This window comes from Bison bison, unplaced genomic scaffold (genome assembly GCF_000754665.1).
Source record: "Bison bison bison isolate TAMUID 2011002044 unplaced genomic scaffold, Bison_UMD1.0 scf7180017864198, whole genome shotgun sequence".
NCBI lineage: Eukaryota > Metazoa > Chordata > Mammalia > Artiodactyla > Bovidae > Bison > Bison bison.
Genome location: NW_011494770.1, coordinates 4,289,110 through 4,306,258, shown reverse-complemented (window position 1 = coordinate 4,306,258; position 17,149 = coordinate 4,289,110). Strand labels below are relative to the sequence as shown.

Genomic DNA, 17,149 nt, shown 5'->3' with positions numbered 1-17,149 from the left:
CTCCTGGCAGCGGCTCGCCAGGTCCGCCACCGGCTTTTTGCCGCCCACTCGTCGCGGCACTGAAAGTCTGGGCCCGCCCCGGGGGAGGGCGCTGCTGGGAAGCTCGAGTCCGGACGAAACCGACCGCGTCGCGGCTCCCGGACCGCAGCCCAGCCCGGAGCACCGCGCGAGGCCAAGGTTCTCCTCCGTCACCCACTGGGCTCCCCACCCAAGATAACCTGGAGTAGGCAAAAGCCCGGAGCGCACGCGACTATAGGATGGCCCCCAAAAAAGTCTCTCTTGCGAATACTCGGGTCTTCTCAGCCAGCGCCAGGAGGCACGCGCCACGTTCCCCGTAACCACGGCGCCCTCCTCCGGCCTGTGCCGGCCTAGCTCCGCGATGCTGTCGGGTCCCATGTGCGGCGCGGGGAGCAATAGGGCAGCGTGGGGAGACCCGCGTGGCGCTAGGCCCGAGGATTTTAACTACGGTCCTGCAGGCGGCCTCAACTGGAGAATGGTGTATTGGTGACAGTGGCTCTCCGGGAGTGGCAGGCTGAATTTATCGGGTCTGCCCCTGGTAGACGTTTTCAGGTTTTCAATAGCTCTGCTGTCGTGAATGATTAGCTCCAAGTGCTGAACTGTATAGCATTTGCGTTCCCATTTGAGTTCATAAAATTTCCCCCAACACACCGTATACTTACTTGAGATAGAAAACCGGTTCTATCCTGGACTTGGCAAATCATCTATCTGCCAGATGAAAGAGGGAAATTAAGCAATTACTTCAATTTTTTTTTTTTTTTAATTGCACTAGGGGTGGCGGTGGGGATCGGGGAATGCCTGGCTTGCTTAAGAGCAATCAGAGTATCTACTTATTTGAAAAGTAAAAACATATGTGCAAGTTCTCAGAGAACTTCTCCAGAATACTATAACTTTAGGAGAACCAGTGGAACCTACAGTGAAATAACGAAACAGGTTTGGACTTTCAGGAACCGAGATGATTAAGTTCTATGAAAAAGGTAGAATACTGCAAATTACATACAAGCTAGGCGGGAAGCGGGGATTCCCTGGTGGATCAGTGGTGAAAAATCCGTCTGTGCAGGAGTGGTGGGTTCTGTCCCTGAGTGGGTAAGAAGGAAATGTCAACCCACTCCAGTATTCTTGCCTGAGACATCCCACGGACAGAGGAGCTTGGCAAGCTACAGTCCATGGGGTTCCAAGTATCCCACATGACTTAGCGACTAATCAACAGGGGGAAAGGAGGATAAAATAGTTAGGTAGGAAAGGGTTAAAAGAAGAAAGAAAGTAATGTGGGGAAACACCTAGCAGCTGAACAATTGTATCTGCACAATTGTATCCTCAATGAAGCCAAATGACCTTAGCTTTTTCTAAAGATTTGTAAAATAATGGAAGTAAACTTATAATAAGGAACCTGAAATCTATGGGATCCACATCTGCTTTTAAACTTGATACCATAGGAAAATTTAGATATTTAATGAATCGCTGATCATACAGAAACAAAATATGGGTGGATTGCTAATCATTATATGTCCTTTAATATTTCCAACAACTTGTAAAACCTCCAAACTTCTGTGAAAGTATACAATCCTCTACCCCATCCTGACCCAAAACAACAAATGCAGGAGAGTCTTTGGGACCATATCTGGAAAATTAGAATGCCCAAATTCTCAAATAGCATTTAACTACACAAATAAGGTCCAAGAGTATTCATAAAGCTATTTTCTAAAAACCATAATTTTTAGACTACGTCACCTTTGCTTCCTTTCCAGATTATTTCAGAGCCATCATTCATACACGATTTGTTTTACTTTGGCCACTTAGTTTTATTTAGACTTGATTTAATATCTTCAAAGATGTTACTGGTTACTGGCACCCAAACTCCAATACAATGTGGAAGAAAAAAAAAAAGCAGTTCTTGGTCCCAGGGCTCTCCCACCTAATCAGGCATGGTTTAGCTGATTAATCGTACACAGCCTTCTTTAAATGAATCCAGATTAAATTTACATTTTTATAGCTGATGAACAGTTCAAAGTGTATAAATTCAAATAGTTCCGTTCACAACTCAAATTGAGTCCTACACAAGTCAAATTGAGTAGGCAGGGACACCATGCTGAGGGCATGGGTGTGGTGCTGAAATCCCCATAGCCTTCATTTTGCCATGCCTGCCTCAGGGCTTGTGGGTCTGGAGGAATGAAAGCCTTTTTCTAATTGGATCACCCAGAGGTTGCTTTTTGCAATTCATCTGTGTATAAGGAGCAGGGTTTTCTAATCCAAAAGCACATCTAACGTGGTAGTGGTTGACAGGAGAGAAATCATTGCCTGGCTGGGCTTCCAGGTTTACTCTTAAAGAGATAAAAGGGAAAACTTTAAACCTGAAATGGACAGGTGTCTTCTAGCTAACTAGCTTTTACTTTAGGTGACAGATTTGCCCCTTTCTCTGCATCCTCAGGTAGATAAATAGGAATATTATATACTCTTAATTCCAAAAAGTATTAAATGCTATGTACAAAACAAGGTAAATATAATTTTAAAGTATCAGAAATGAACAAGGAAGCTAGTAAAAGGTATCAAGCAGCTAGGATAAATTAAAAATTTGATTGCTAAATTTAGCTCTGTGCTTTGACTGTCAGAAAGAAAACACATAAAAGTACATAAAAATGTACTTAAAAAGAAAACACGTGTGTACATAAAAGTACACATATTCCTATGAAGAGTCAAGTCTTAATCTGGCACTGAATTCTATAAAGACTTTATTACATAGACTCTGATATGGAGGACACTGGGCAATACAATGCAGTTGAATATGGATTGGTAACAAGTATATATGTTCTTCAGACTTAGATTTCATATTTTTAAAGACAAGGTCATAATATTAAATATTAATTCAGTAAAGGCATTTCAGAGGAATATGTCAAATACAATGCTTTCTAGTTATATCAACTTAAAAAAACAGGAATTGAGGGGATTACATTGTTTATTGCAAGCTCACAAATTGGCCTTCTGCATCAGGGACAAAAAGAATTCAAGGAAATAGAGAAGTAACATATTGTTTAGATCCTTACCACAAATAGAGGCCTCGGTAGAAGCTCTTGGCAAAGACTAAACCATACTGAATGCATGATAGAGTTATAATATCATGAATAGTCTGTGACATCTTTATTTTTTAATTATTAAAATTTATTTTGGCCTTACTGAGCATGTGGGATCTTAGTTCCCTGCTGCTGCTGCTGCTAAGTCGCTTCAGTCGTGTCCGACTCTGTGTGACCCCAGAGACGGCAGCCCACCAGGCTCCCCCGTCCCTGGGATTCTCCAAGCAAGAACACTGGAGTGGGTTGCCATTTCCTTCTCCAATGCATGAAAGTGAAAAGTCAAAGTGAAGTCACTCAGTCGTGTCCGACTCTTAGGGACCCCATGGACTGCAGCCTACCAGGCTCCTCCGTCCATGTGATTTTCCAGGCAAGAGTACTGGAGTGGGGTGCCATTGCCTTAGTTCCCTGACCAGGGATCAAACCCATGCCCCTTGTAGTAGAAGCATAGAGCTAGAACTACTAGACTATCAGGGAATTCCCCTGTGACATCTTTATACTTTAAAAAGGCATGGGAGCCTGAGTCTGAGATGAAGGACCTTCCAGACCATTAAGCTACATGAATTTTCTTTGTATCAGTACAAACTCCTAAGCACAGGTGTTTCTGTAATTATGATACACTGGGAAAATTCTCTGTGTTCAATGGCCCTCAGACTCACACTTTCATCTCAGCAATCACATGTCAGTCTAACTCCACCCTGTGCCCTTAATCTCTGGTGTTATTAAGAAGCTGAAAACTTCAGGAAGCAGATTGGCAGCTGTGATGTATAATATAGAACATTTCATGGAAAAAAAAAAGCATGGCAGCAGAGCTGAAGTTTACTGGTTGAAATTATATCCTCATTCAGAATCCATCACACTTCCACTTAGAGATTATCCTTGGGACACCTTTGAGAACACCAACAGGTAAAGGTAAAAATTTTTCCTGAAAAAGAGCTAGAGAAATATAAAGGAGAGATTTCTGCTTCCGATTATAACCAGTTTAAATAATACCGATCAACCCTCTCACCAGAGAAGACTAAGAATGCTGGATAAAATTTAAAATAGAGGTATCAAAGAACTAATGAGAGAATGAGGAGCTATCTGACCAGATTCTCGAAGAAAGGACAGGGATTCAGAGGGCATGCTTACAGTTGGGGCTGCTTTTGGCTTGACAATTTTTATGAATCTGAATTAGGCAACTGGGAGGCCGAACTATATTTTTGACACTTGGAAGGGTGCAAAAAAAGCAAGGATGATATAGTTTAGAAGTAGGTGTGAACTGGACACAAAATGACCCTTTCATGGATAACAACTCTTCCTCCAAACATCTGAGCAACCCAGGAAATAAATCGCGAACCCTGAAACTGGATTAAGAAAATTCCAGGCATTCAACAAACAAAATTCACTCCAGAGGAAGGTGACATTATCCTGGACCGTGAATTACTAATATAAGATCCATGGATGTAGACAAACATTTGAACGCATGGAAGAATGGTAAGGTAGGAGCAAGAATCTGAATCCAATCCTGCCTCAGCGCCCTGTTCCTGAGTTCTCTTCTCTAGATCCACTCTCCATTTGTATCTGCATAGTCTGTACCTCCGGAGGCTGACCTGTATGAATTAAATCAATGGGCTTCCTTGCTTTCTGTTTACCAACTGGGTTTGGTCAATGGGGAGTCTAGGCAGGAGATCTGAGGAAGGACGGATATTGTGACTCACGAGTTATGTCAGGCTGGCCATGTTGCTCAATAGGAAGTCGTTTCTCTTCTCAAGGTGGCAGATCCTACAGGAAGTACACGATTTCATATTTGTCCCTCATCTTGTCCTTTGACACCTAGAAATGATGATGGCTCTGAAGCTGCTAGCTCCGAGTTCACAGCTCTTTAAAGCTTCTCTGTAACTCCTCTACACCTTTGCAATTAGTCTTTTTATAAATAAACCCATCTTAAATTGTCTTGGAAACAAATCAAGATCATTCTGTCATTTTTGAGAGTGCACCCAAGTACTGCATTTTGGACTCTTTTTGACTATGAGGGCTACTCTATTCCTTCTAAGAGATTCTTGCCCACTGTATTAGATACAATTGTCATCTGAACTAAATTCACCCATTCCCATCCATTTTACTTCACTGATTCCTAAAATGTCAGTGTTTACTCTCCCTTGGACAGCAAGGAGATCAAACCACTCAATCCTAAAAGAAATCAAACCTGAATATTCATTGGAGGAATTGATGCTGAAGGTGAAGTTCCAGTACTTTGGCCACCTGATGCAAAGAGCTAATTCATTGGAAAATACCCTGATGCTGCGGAAGAATTGAAGACAGGAGAAGAAGGGGGCGACAGAGAATGGGATGGTTGAATGGGCTACTAACTCAATGGACATAAGTTTGAGCAAACTCCAGGAGGCAGAGAAGGACAGGGAAACCTGGCATGCTGTAGTCCACGGGGTCGCAAAGAATTGGACACAACTTAGCGACTGAAAAACAAATTGGCTTGTATCCTTCTGAGACTCTACTAACTACGGTGAACTTTTAGAAATTGGAAAACTGATGTAACCTCTTTGAGTTTATTTCTTCATCCATAAAAAAGTGCTGGATTAGGTTAGACTGAAAATCGTTTAAAGCTCTAATGTTCTGTGTTTAAGTATTCAGTTAGAATAGCAGTTCTTCTACCGCAATGAAAAGTATAAAGAATGAAAATACTACTGGGTAACCAGACAGTGGATGAGGGAATGTTATCTTTATAGAAATATTTCATGTAATACATATAGAGTCTAGTTCAGTTCAGTTCAGTTCAGTCTCTCAGTCGTGTCTGACTCTTTGCGACCCCATGAATTGCAGCACAGCAGGCCTCCCTGTCCATCACCAACTGCTGGAGTTCACTCAGACTCACGTCCATTGAGTCAGTGATGCCATCTAGCCATCTCATCCTCTGTCATCCCCTTCTCCTCCTGCCCCCAATCCCTCCCAGCATCAGAGTCTTTTCCAATGAGTCAACTCTTCGCATGAGGTGTTTACCATTTTGCAACTCAGTAAATTTGGATTCAGGTATGGATGATCAATAGTTACTAATATCCCTAATGGAGAGATAACCAGAATTATCATGTGCTTCCTGATAGAAAAACAGACCACCAATTATGAGGTAATCATAGCAAAAACAGTAGGTGTGAATCTCATCAAAACCCCAGAATCCAAAGCTGAGATTCAATATCTAATTCCAAGAAATACATAGGACCATAAAGCAGGTTAAAATACTCAGGAGATGCAGTGAGTAAAACCTAGATAGTGGGAAATCTACAATCAAAGGACTCATTTTAATTTTTGCATAATAAGTTACTTCTGCTGTAACTGATGCCAAGTTCATTTTCTAGTAATAACATGATCAAATGTGTCTTAGAGCCATTTCCATTTGGAAAAATAACAAGTGCCCATCTCACCATGCTAACTGCTTTATAGGCATATCTCACATTTTTATGATGAGGACTCCAGGAAGCCAGAGGGAAAAGGTTACCCGATGTCAGATAAGTGAAGTGAAGTAGTGAAAGTGTTAGTCGCTCAGTCATGTCCAGCTCTTTGCAACTACATGGACTGTAGCCTGCCATGCTCCTCTGTCCATGGGATTCTCCAGGCCAGAAACTGGAGTGAGTAGACAATCCCTTCTCCAGGGAATCTTCCTGACTCAGGGACAGAACCCTGATCTCCTGTATAGAGGGCAGATGCTTTACCACCTGAGCCACCAGGGAAGACTCCAATGTCAGATAAGGAGTTAGTAACAAGACCAGAGTTCCAGTATAGAGCTTGTGCTCTTTATTGTAATGGGAGGATAAGACCATCACGTCACATCTGCTTTTTTCATTGTGATGTGAGGACCAGTTCACTTTACAGCTCAGTGAATTTGAATTCAGATATGGATGATCAATAGTTACTACTATCACTAAAGGAGAGATAACCAGATCTATCAGGTGCCTCCTGATAGAAAAACAAGCCATCAAAAACAGTAGGCATACATAATACAACCAGTTCATTTGACAGCTGCATAAAGTTTAAAAGAAGAAGGATGAGAAGTTAAGACAGTCTATCTGTCAAATTTAAATATTGAAATATCACTTCAAAAGACCATTCTTACTTCTTGTTCTGGAAGCTGTGTACAGTAGCTGTGTTTCCAAACTTCTCCCTTCCAAGCCAGGGAGTGTGAAGTCTTGAGAAATAATTTGAGGTTAAAGTCCACAAGGGTGAATGTGGTTTGTTTATATCTGTTTGATGCCTCTGTTTTGTCTTGATGTTTGCCATTTATTTCATAATTAATGCCAATTTGTTTTAATACAAAAATCATGTTTTGAATTTCTTAATTCTCCAGGAAAAATCTATAGTCCTGGAAAATGAACTTGGTCTCTTCGCTTATCCAACAGCTTCTAACTCTCTCCCCATCCATTTCAGCAAACACCAGGAGCAGTGGTTCTTAGCCATGGGCGCAGATCAGAGTTAACTGAGGACTTGTACACAAATAAAGACCCTTCCCCGAACCCCCACCCCCCACCACCAGAGATATAATTTAAATAAGTTTAAGCACAGGACACCTTCAATATACCTATAGGATTTGATAAGGCAATTTTGTTTACTACTACTACTACAATTAGAATACATGTCTGATATGATGGTTGTTCAGAAACAAGTATGGAAACTGAGGCTAAGGCTAGATTTTGAAGCATCTTCAAGCAAGTTAAGTTCAATTTCATTCTATAAGAAAAGAAGACATTCAAGGGTTTTAAGCAGGGTCTTCTGTCCATGGGATTCTCCAGGCAAGAATACTGGAGAAGGTTGTCATGCATCTTTCTAATCCAGAGATTGAATCCGTGTCTCTTAGGTCTCCTGCATTGTCAGGCAGGTTCTTTACCACCCGCACTACTGGGGAAGCCCATAAGAAAAGGAGACATTCAAGGGCTTTAAGCAGAGGAGTAACGCAATCCTATCAATATTTTAGAAGGAAAACCGTGGCCTAATGTAGACGTTTAGGCCTGTACCTAAACCCAAAAGGAAATTAAGATGCTTCTGGAATATTTCAAGCCTGGTCTCAGGAAGGAGCCGTGATCTTGCAGCATCTCAGGTCTCTTCAGGCTGGAATGATTTTTGACATAATCATTGAAATGCTTCTTTTAAAACTATAGTTGCCAACATTTTTGTTTCTATTTCTGTCTTAATAAGTTATAGCAGTTTTAATACAGAGAAATGGTTCTCTTCATGTTTTATGAAAGAAAGGCCAGGTTTTGCTCCATGCTGACAAGTGTCCAGCCATGTTCGACTCTTTGCAACCCCCATGGACTATAGCCCACAAGTCTCTTCTGCTCATGGGATTTCCCAGGCAAGAATACTGGAGTGGGTTGCTATTTTCTTCTCCAATTGCTCCATGTCCCACCCACATATTCATTGTTTCCCAGGCTGTCAATGTGTCTCCTTCTTCTTCCCTCATTTTGACTACAATTCTTACTGTTAAAGGCATCTCTTTAATATAATTTAGATAAACAAATCATGGCAAATACAGAGAGCCACAGTAAGACCTTTTGTGTAAGCTTTGGAAACCCAACTCTGACTACCAAAACCAAAAAATGAATTTTTTTGTGTGGATATTAGAACTCATGCATCAATGCCAGGTTGGCATCCAGGCTCAGAAAAGATTGAAACCAAGAACCCTCAAAGAGCAGGAACTATAGCTGAGGTCAGTCCACCAGAGTAATAGCTCTGACTTTGTCCCAAGTAGTCACAGCTATTTTCTGTGACATTACAGTTGTTAAAGACGTAAGGCTTCTAAAATTAATAGTACTGCTTCTTGAATAAATAGATAAATCAATGAGACAGAATAGAACATCCATAAATAGATCAAATTACATAGGAAAATTTAGTATAAGAAACATACTTTTAGAGTATTGGATCAAAGGGACTTTCCAAAAGTGGTATTGGAGTAACTACAAAGCCATATGGAAAAGATAAAATTAGATATATTTCCCACACCATACACCAAGAAAAATTCCGTTTGGATATAAGATCTAATTATAAAAAATGAACAGGGAGGAGGTTCAGAAGTAAATGGTATTTTTGAAGGCCAAGGAATAAAGAAATCCTCCGGAATGTCAAACTTTGTATGTCAACTTATCTGGTGGAATATAATCCAGACCAGAGAAAGAGGTTTGCAAGTGTTTAAGCCCCTATTTTAAAACAGAACTTTTTTGCTGCAAGTTCTTTTTCATTGTAAACTTGATAAAGAGATAAAATATGAAAAAAATGAAACTATATAAGTACTCAATAAATTTATGTGCGTGCATGTGCTAAGTTGCTTCAGTCATGTCTGACTCTTTGAGACCCTGTGGACTACAGCCCACCAGGGTCCTCTGTCCATGGGCTTCTCCAGGCTAGAATACTGGAGTGGGTTGCCATGTCCTTATCCAGGGATCTTCCTGACCCAGGGATTGAACCTGTGTCTCCTGTGGCTCCTGCATTGCAGGCAGATTCTTTACTGCTGAGCCACTGGGGAAGATTTGCAATAAATATATGGGTATATTCTTTTCAACTTAGGAGCAAGGAAATCTTTTAGGACTATGACTCAAAATTTAAAAACTAAAGAGGAAAAATACATAAACTTGGTAACATAAAAATAAAACATCTTCATATGGCAAATGATACCACAAACTAAAAAGATGAATACCGAACTAGGAAAAAATATCTGCAGCTGATAGCACAGCCCTTAAAATGAGTTTCTAAAAATAGAGGCCAAAAGTCCTATAGAAAAGTGAGCTATAGAAAGCTACAGGCAATTCATAAATATGGAAATACAGGTGTCTTTTACCATATAAAAAGATACTCAACCTCATTCATAATGAGATAAATGCAAATTCAAATTATACTAGTATACCATTTTTCAGTTACTACCTGCATGCTAAGTTGCTTCAGTCATGTCCAACTCTTTGCAACCCCATGGACTGTAGCCTGCCTGGGTCCTCTGTCCATGGGATTCTCCAGGCAAGAATACTGGAGTGGGTTGCCATTGCCTCCTCCAGGGGATCTTCCCAACCCAGAGATCAAACCAGCATCTCTTATGTCTCCTGCATTGGCAGGTGGGTTCTTTACCACTAGCACCATCATTATTTACTATGTTGCCAAAAATCAAAAACTTTCACAACACATTTTTTTGGTGACACTATAAAAAAAAGGGGGGCATTCATTCATTTCTGGTGGAATGAAACAATGATAAAATATATCTGCAGAGAGAAATTTGGCAATATCTAGCAAAAGTATATATCCACTTACCCTTGTCCTGCATGAGTGTGCTAAGTGGCCTCTGTCATGTCTGACTCTGCAACCCTATGGGCTGTAGCCCACCAGGCTTCTCTGTTCATGGGATTCTCCAGGCAAGAGTACTGGTAATTCAGTTTCTAAAAATGCACCCCAAGGTTACATTGGTGAAATTATGAAAGACATTTTTACAAGGCAGTTCATTTTAGTACTATTTGTGTGTGTGTGTGCTAAGTTGCTTCAGACACATCTGACTCTTTGCAACCCTATGAACTGCAGCCCACCAGGCTCCTCTCATGGTATTCTCCAAGCAAGAGTACTGGAGTGATTTCCCATGCCCTCCTCTTGGGGATCTTCCCAACCCAGAGATCTAACCAGCACCTCTTATGCCTCCTGCATTGGTGGGTAGGTTCTTTACCACTAGTGCTTCCTGGGAAGTAGTACTATTTACAATAACAAAAATCATCAAATGTTCTCATTCAGTACTTGGTTTAATAAACTATGATATATTCACTCAATGGAGTACTATGCAACTATAAAAAGGAAAGTTGACTATCTCTAACCATAATCATATTTTTCTAGTTTTCTGGTTATTTTCACTGGGAGGATAATCCCAAGTCCTATTTCTCTGTTATGGCTGGAATCAGAAATTCAAGAAATAATTTTTTAAAGTAATGTATTAAATTGCTGAATAGCATAATATAAACACACACACATGTATATGTCTCATTTTCTTAATATAATGATAATACATGCTATACAATTCTTTACTCCCTGTAGTTTCAGGTATTTGACAACAAGCAGTACACAAATTGGAACCCTGAAAAAAGGGCAATGAATGTGGTGACTTTTCTGTCAGAAGGCATTTTCTGTACAGTAATGTAAGGAAGGAGATCTTCAACAGACTCCCAGTATCTTAATATGAAGATAAAAAGATCAGAATTTGAGGAGGCTTAGATGGTTAGAATGTGAACATGTATCTGAGAGGAGAAAGCTATACAGATAAAGAATTCTAGAAATCTGCATAGAAGACCCTAACTTTGTCTTAACTGAGCTTAGAAACAAGAAAGTTAACCCATAAGTAGATTTATTTATTTATTAAGTGGGTAACTACTTGTCAGAAAAAGGTTGATATCCTCCAAAGAAATATAACAAAAATATAGCACTCAGGAAACTAGAACAAAGTGAAAAGTAAAGTCCAATGCTGTAAAGAACAATATTGCATAGGAACCTGGACTATTAGGTCCGTGAATCAAGGTAAATTGGATGTGCTCACATAGGAGACGGCAAGGGTGAACATCAACATTTTAGGAATCAGTGAACTAAAATGGGTAGGAATGGGTGAATTTAACTCAGATGACCATTATGTCTATTACTATAGGCAAGAATCCCTTAGAAGAAATGGAGCAGCCCTCAAAATAGTCAACAAGAGCCTGAAATGAAGTACTTGGATGCCATCTCAAAAACAACAGAATGACCTTGGTTTGTTTCCAAGGCAAACCATTCTGCATCACACTAATCCAAGTCTATGCCCCAAACACTTACACTGAAGAGGCTGAAGCTGAACAGTTTAGACCTACAAGACATTCTAGAACTAACACCAAAAAATATGTCCTTTTTACCATGCGTGTGTGCTCAGTTGCTTCAGTCATGTCTGACTCTTTGCAACCCCATGGACTGTAGCCCGCCAAGCTCCTCTGTCTATGGGATTTTACAGGCAAGAATACTGGAGTGGGTTGCCATTGCCTCCTCTAGGGGATCGTCCCGAACCAAGGATCAAGCCTGTGTCTCCTGCGGCTCCTGAATTTCAGGTGTATTCTTTACCACTGAGCCACCAGGGAAGCCCCCTTTTTCTTTATAGGGGATTAAAAATGCAAAAGTAGGAAGTTAAGAGATACATGGAGTTACAGGCAAGTTTGGCCTTGAAATACAAAAAGGAGCAGTGCAAAGGCTAACAGAGTTTTGCCACAAGAACACACTGGTCAGAGCAAACACCCTCTACCAACAACGTGAGAGACAACTCTACATATGGACATCACCAGATGGTCAATACCAAAATCAGATTGATTATATTCTTTGTAGCTGAAGATAGAGAAGCTGTATATAGTCAACAAAAACAAGACCTGGAGTTGACCATGGCTCAGATCATGAGCTCCTTATTGCAAAATTCAGGCTTAAATTGAAGAAATTGAAGAATACCACGAGACCATTCAGGTATGAGCTAAATCAAATCCCTTATGCTTATACAATGGAGGTGATGAATAGATTCAAGAGATTAGATCTGGTATACAGAGTGCCTGAAGGACTATGGACAGAGGTTCATAACATTGCACAGGAGGTGGTAACCAAAACCATTTTTTCTTTGGTGGCAACCAAAGGAAAAAAAAAAATGCAAGAAGGCAAAACGGTTGTCTGAGGAGAGCTTACAAATAGCTGAGAAAAGAGAAAAAAGCAAAAAGCAAAGGAGAAAAGGAAAGATATACTCAAATGAATGCAGAGTTCCAACAAATAGCAAGGAGAGATAAGAAAGCCTTCTTAAGTAAACAATGCAAAGAAATAGAGGAAAACAATAGAATGGGAAAGACTAGAGATCTCTTGAAGAAAAGCCTTTGATGTTGTGGATCATTACAAACTGTGGAAAATTCTTAAAGAGATGAGAATACCAGACAACCTTATCCGCCTCCTAAGAAACCTGTATGCGGAACAAGAAGCAACAATTAGAACCAGACACAGAACAACTGACTGGTTCAAAGTTGGGAAAGGCGTATGACAAGACTGTAGATTGTTAGTCTGCTTATTTAACTAATATGCAGAGTACAACATGGGAAATGCAGGGCTGGATGAATCCCAAGCTGGAATCAAGATTGCCGGGAGAAATATCAATAACCTCAGATATGCAGATGATACCACTCTAATGGCAGAAAACAAAGAGAAACTAAAGAGCTTCTTTCTTGATGAGGGTGAAAGAGGCAAAAAGAAAGAGGGTGAAAAAGCTGGCTTAAAACTCAACATTCAAAAAATGAAGATCATGGCATCTGGTCCCATCACTTCATGGCAAATAGACGAGTAAACAGTGGAAAGAGTGACAGATTTTATTTTCTTGGGCTCCAAAATCACTATAGATGGTGACTGTAGCCACAAAATCAAAAAGACGCTTGGTCCTTGGAGGAAAAGCTATGACAAACCTAGACAGCATATTAAAAAAGCAGAGACATCACTTTGTCAACAAAGGTCCATATAGTCAAAGCTGTGGTTTTTCTAGTAGTCATGTATGGATATGAGAGTTGGACTATAACGAAGGGTGAACGCCATAGAATTAATGCTTTCGAATTGTGGTGCTGGAGAAGATTCTTGAGAGTCCCTTGGACTGCAAGGAGATAAAACTAGTCAATACTAAAGGAAATCAATCCTGAATATTCATTGGAAGGACTGATGCTGCAGCTGAAACTCCAATTCTTTGGGCACCTGAGGCAAAGAGCCAACTCATTGGAAAAGACCCTGATGCTGGGAAAAATTGAGGGCAGGAGAAGAGGGTGACAGAGGCTGAGATGGTTGGATGGCATCACTGGATCAATGGACATGAGTTTGAGCAAACTCTGGGAGATAGTGAAGAACAGGGAATCCCGATGTGCTGCAGTCCATGGGGTCACAGAGCTGGACATGATTTAGCGACTGAATAACAATAAACTAGAATGTGTTATATTTAGCATCCTATCAAAACTTGCCACACAAACAAAGGAAAAAAAATCAGTTGCAGCAATAGACACAGAAATGGCAGAGATAGTGCAATTATTGAAGACATTAAAACAGGTATCATAAATAGGCATAACTGCTGAAGAATACAAAAGAAATGTGGATTAGCATATTGAGGATAAAATGGAAGATATAATAAGCAACAAAACTAAATTTCCAGAGAAGAAAAATAAAATTAAAATTAGTGGACTTCCCTGCTAGTCTAGTGGCTTAGACTCTTTGCTTCCAATGCAGGGGCCCCAGGTCCCGTGCTTGGGAGAGAACTAGATCCCACATGCCGCAAGTAAGAGTTGGTATTCTACAGCTAAAGATCTCACAGGCTGTAGCTAAAAGATTCCGCATGCTGCAACAAAGACCTGGGGTAGTCAAATAAATAAATAAATATATTTTTAAAAATTAAAATTAAATTGAATGGGATTAATGACAAATTGGTTAATACTGAAGAAAAGATTAGTGAACTTGAAGTAATAGGAAGCGCATTTATCCAAACTGAAGCAGAGAAAAAAAGACTGAAAAAAAATAGTAAAACCAGCAGAGCTTAGCGATCTGTGGGATATCGAATGATCTAAAATATAACAATTTGAGTCTCAGAATTGTTAAAGGGGAGTTTTCGGGTGAAAGCTTTTAAGAATCACTTTTTCCCTTTTATGAGCTACAAGTCTCCTTCTTTAACATGACATGTCAGCTTTTTGTCATGTCATGTATTATTGTTATATTTTAACAGTATGGTTCGTGGGACTTCCCTTGTGGGCCAGGGGCTAAGACTCTGCGCTCACAATTCAGAGGACATGGGTTTGATACCTGGCCACATGCTGGCATTAAAGATCCCACATGCTACAACCAAGACCCAGTGCAACCAAGTAAATAAATATATATATTTTTTTAAATTACAGTTTGTAGAAATCTAAATGATTTTCTTAGTAATATCTTGACCCAGTACCAATGATAATCTTTCATTTCCAGTGAGATAATCAAAACTTATCTTGATATCTTGGAATTCTATATGAATAGCAAAGATAGATATATGTAAAGTATAGGTGGCCCTTGAGATAATCTGGAATCCTCTTTTGATGTAGGGACCAAAATGTCATATATATTTCAACTATGTTTATTTTAATTATAGATAACTCTAACCTCTAGTATAGAATTCTACTTTAATAAATACAAATATTTTTGTCTTAATGATTTGTGAACTAAAACATACAAAAGTCAATCAAGAAGAATTTGTTTAAATCGCATTTTATTTAGATAACATTTAATTAAGTTGATCATTGTGACGATTAATTTTATGTTTCAATTGACTAGGATATAGTGACTAGTTGTTTGAGCAAGCCCAAGTCTAGATATTGCTATAACAGTATTGTGTAGAATGATTAAAATTTGCAACAGCTGACTTTAAATGGATTACCAACCATAACATGGGTGGGCCTCATCCAATCAGTTGTAGGCTTCTAAAGCACTGATTGAGGTTTCCTGGAAAAAGAATTCTGCCCTAAGTTTCAAAGATAGTTTCTAACCTGCCCCATAGATAGATAGATAGATAGATAGATACACGTATATGTATATATATAAATGTGTCAAATGCTGAACATTTAAACTTACCCACAATTTCAAAACAAAGTTTTCTATAGATTCAGGAAACTTTCAATTGTCTTAATTTGTATTAGAAGTAACTCACAAAATATCAAGTGTTTATATACATCAAGCACAATACGTTTCACTTGAAACCTCATGTTTTTCATTATATTGACATAAATTTCACTATTTAATTTTAGTATACAATTCAGAATCGGTGCATGCCATTAAACATACAATATCCCAATTCCCAATTTGGTATTTTTTCAGTAAATGTACTTGTCACTACTGATAAAACTAGTAATACTATATTTCTTTAAAAATCAGGGTAAAAATTTAAGTCTCCTAGATTCTTTGTAGACTATTTTATATCTTTAGATATTAAAATATGTGTAATACAAAATATCCAAATTTGGAATGTTAGAAAAAAATCCTGGAATTCATAAATCATTTTTCTACTTTCTACCAAAAGGGATGGGGGAGGCTGGGTTTAATTCCTATCTTTATAAAACCAGAAATTTTATTTTAAACTAGATAATATTTAGAACTATCATTTTTTTCCTCTTTTATTTCTTTGAAGTTCTTTGCCTAGTTTCTATCTTTGAAGTCCCTTTGAAGTGCCTATTCTTTTACTGTCACCTATAATGTTTCTTTTTTATATTTTGAGCTTACATCTGATTTTAGAAAAAACATATCGTTTTCAAACATTTATTTTATACCACTTTTAGCTTCAAATACATTCACAGTCCCCCGTCCCTCCCCATTTTTGGATAAAAGCAATTTCAAGTACAATAGTCAGCCTCCGGTTCTTTTTATTTCATGTATTTTACCAATCAAACCTTCTAATTAAATCATGTTTGGAATACACAAGTGTCAGATAATCGTTCTTGATTATCTCTGAATCTCTGAATACCATTGAAGATCTCTGAATACCATTTTGAGTTCAATAGACTTCTACTATGTCTGTGTGATTCACAGCCTTGTAAGCTCTTTTTGGATAGAATAGAATCTTGTATCTGTATAACAGATTACCTCACACTATAAAACAGAGTCTAAACATTTATAAATATTTAAAATTCATCAACTGCTCACTCACTGCCTTCTGCTTCACTGGGATTCTTTATTTCAAACATGGGCAATTCTTTACTCTTTGTAGTCTAGGCTTATTCTGACTTTTAATTTCTGAAATACTAAGCTTTAGACCATGAGGAAATTAATTTCAGTACATCTCACCTCTTCTGGGGAGATGTCTTTAGTCCATTTAAGATAGGTGGGACAACTCCAGTGGAACACAGCACTTTTATAAGACCTGCTGCTGCTGCTAAATCACTTCAGTTGTGTCTGACTCTGTGCGACCCTATAGACGGCAGCCCACCAGGCTCCCCCATCCCTGGGATTCTCCAGGTAAGAACACTGGAGTGGGTTGCCATTTCCTTCTCCAATGCATGAAAGTGAAAAGTGAAAGTGAAGTCACT

General features: G+C 39.2%; 1 protein-coding gene across 1 annotated transcript in view; it reads right to left on the bottom strand.

Annotated features, from left to right (window-relative positions):
• Positions 1–396, bottom strand: part of MAP3K5 (mitogen-activated protein kinase kinase kinase 5) — a 231,453-nt gene extending 231,057 nt beyond the window's left edge. Inside the window, exon 1 of the mRNA XM_010844304.1 lies at positions 15–396. Within this exon, the coding sequence (XP_010842606.1) occupies positions 15–396 (382 nt within the window). The remainder of the gene's footprint in view (positions 1–14) is intronic.
• Between the last annotated feature and the right edge of the window lie 16,753 nt (positions 397–17,149).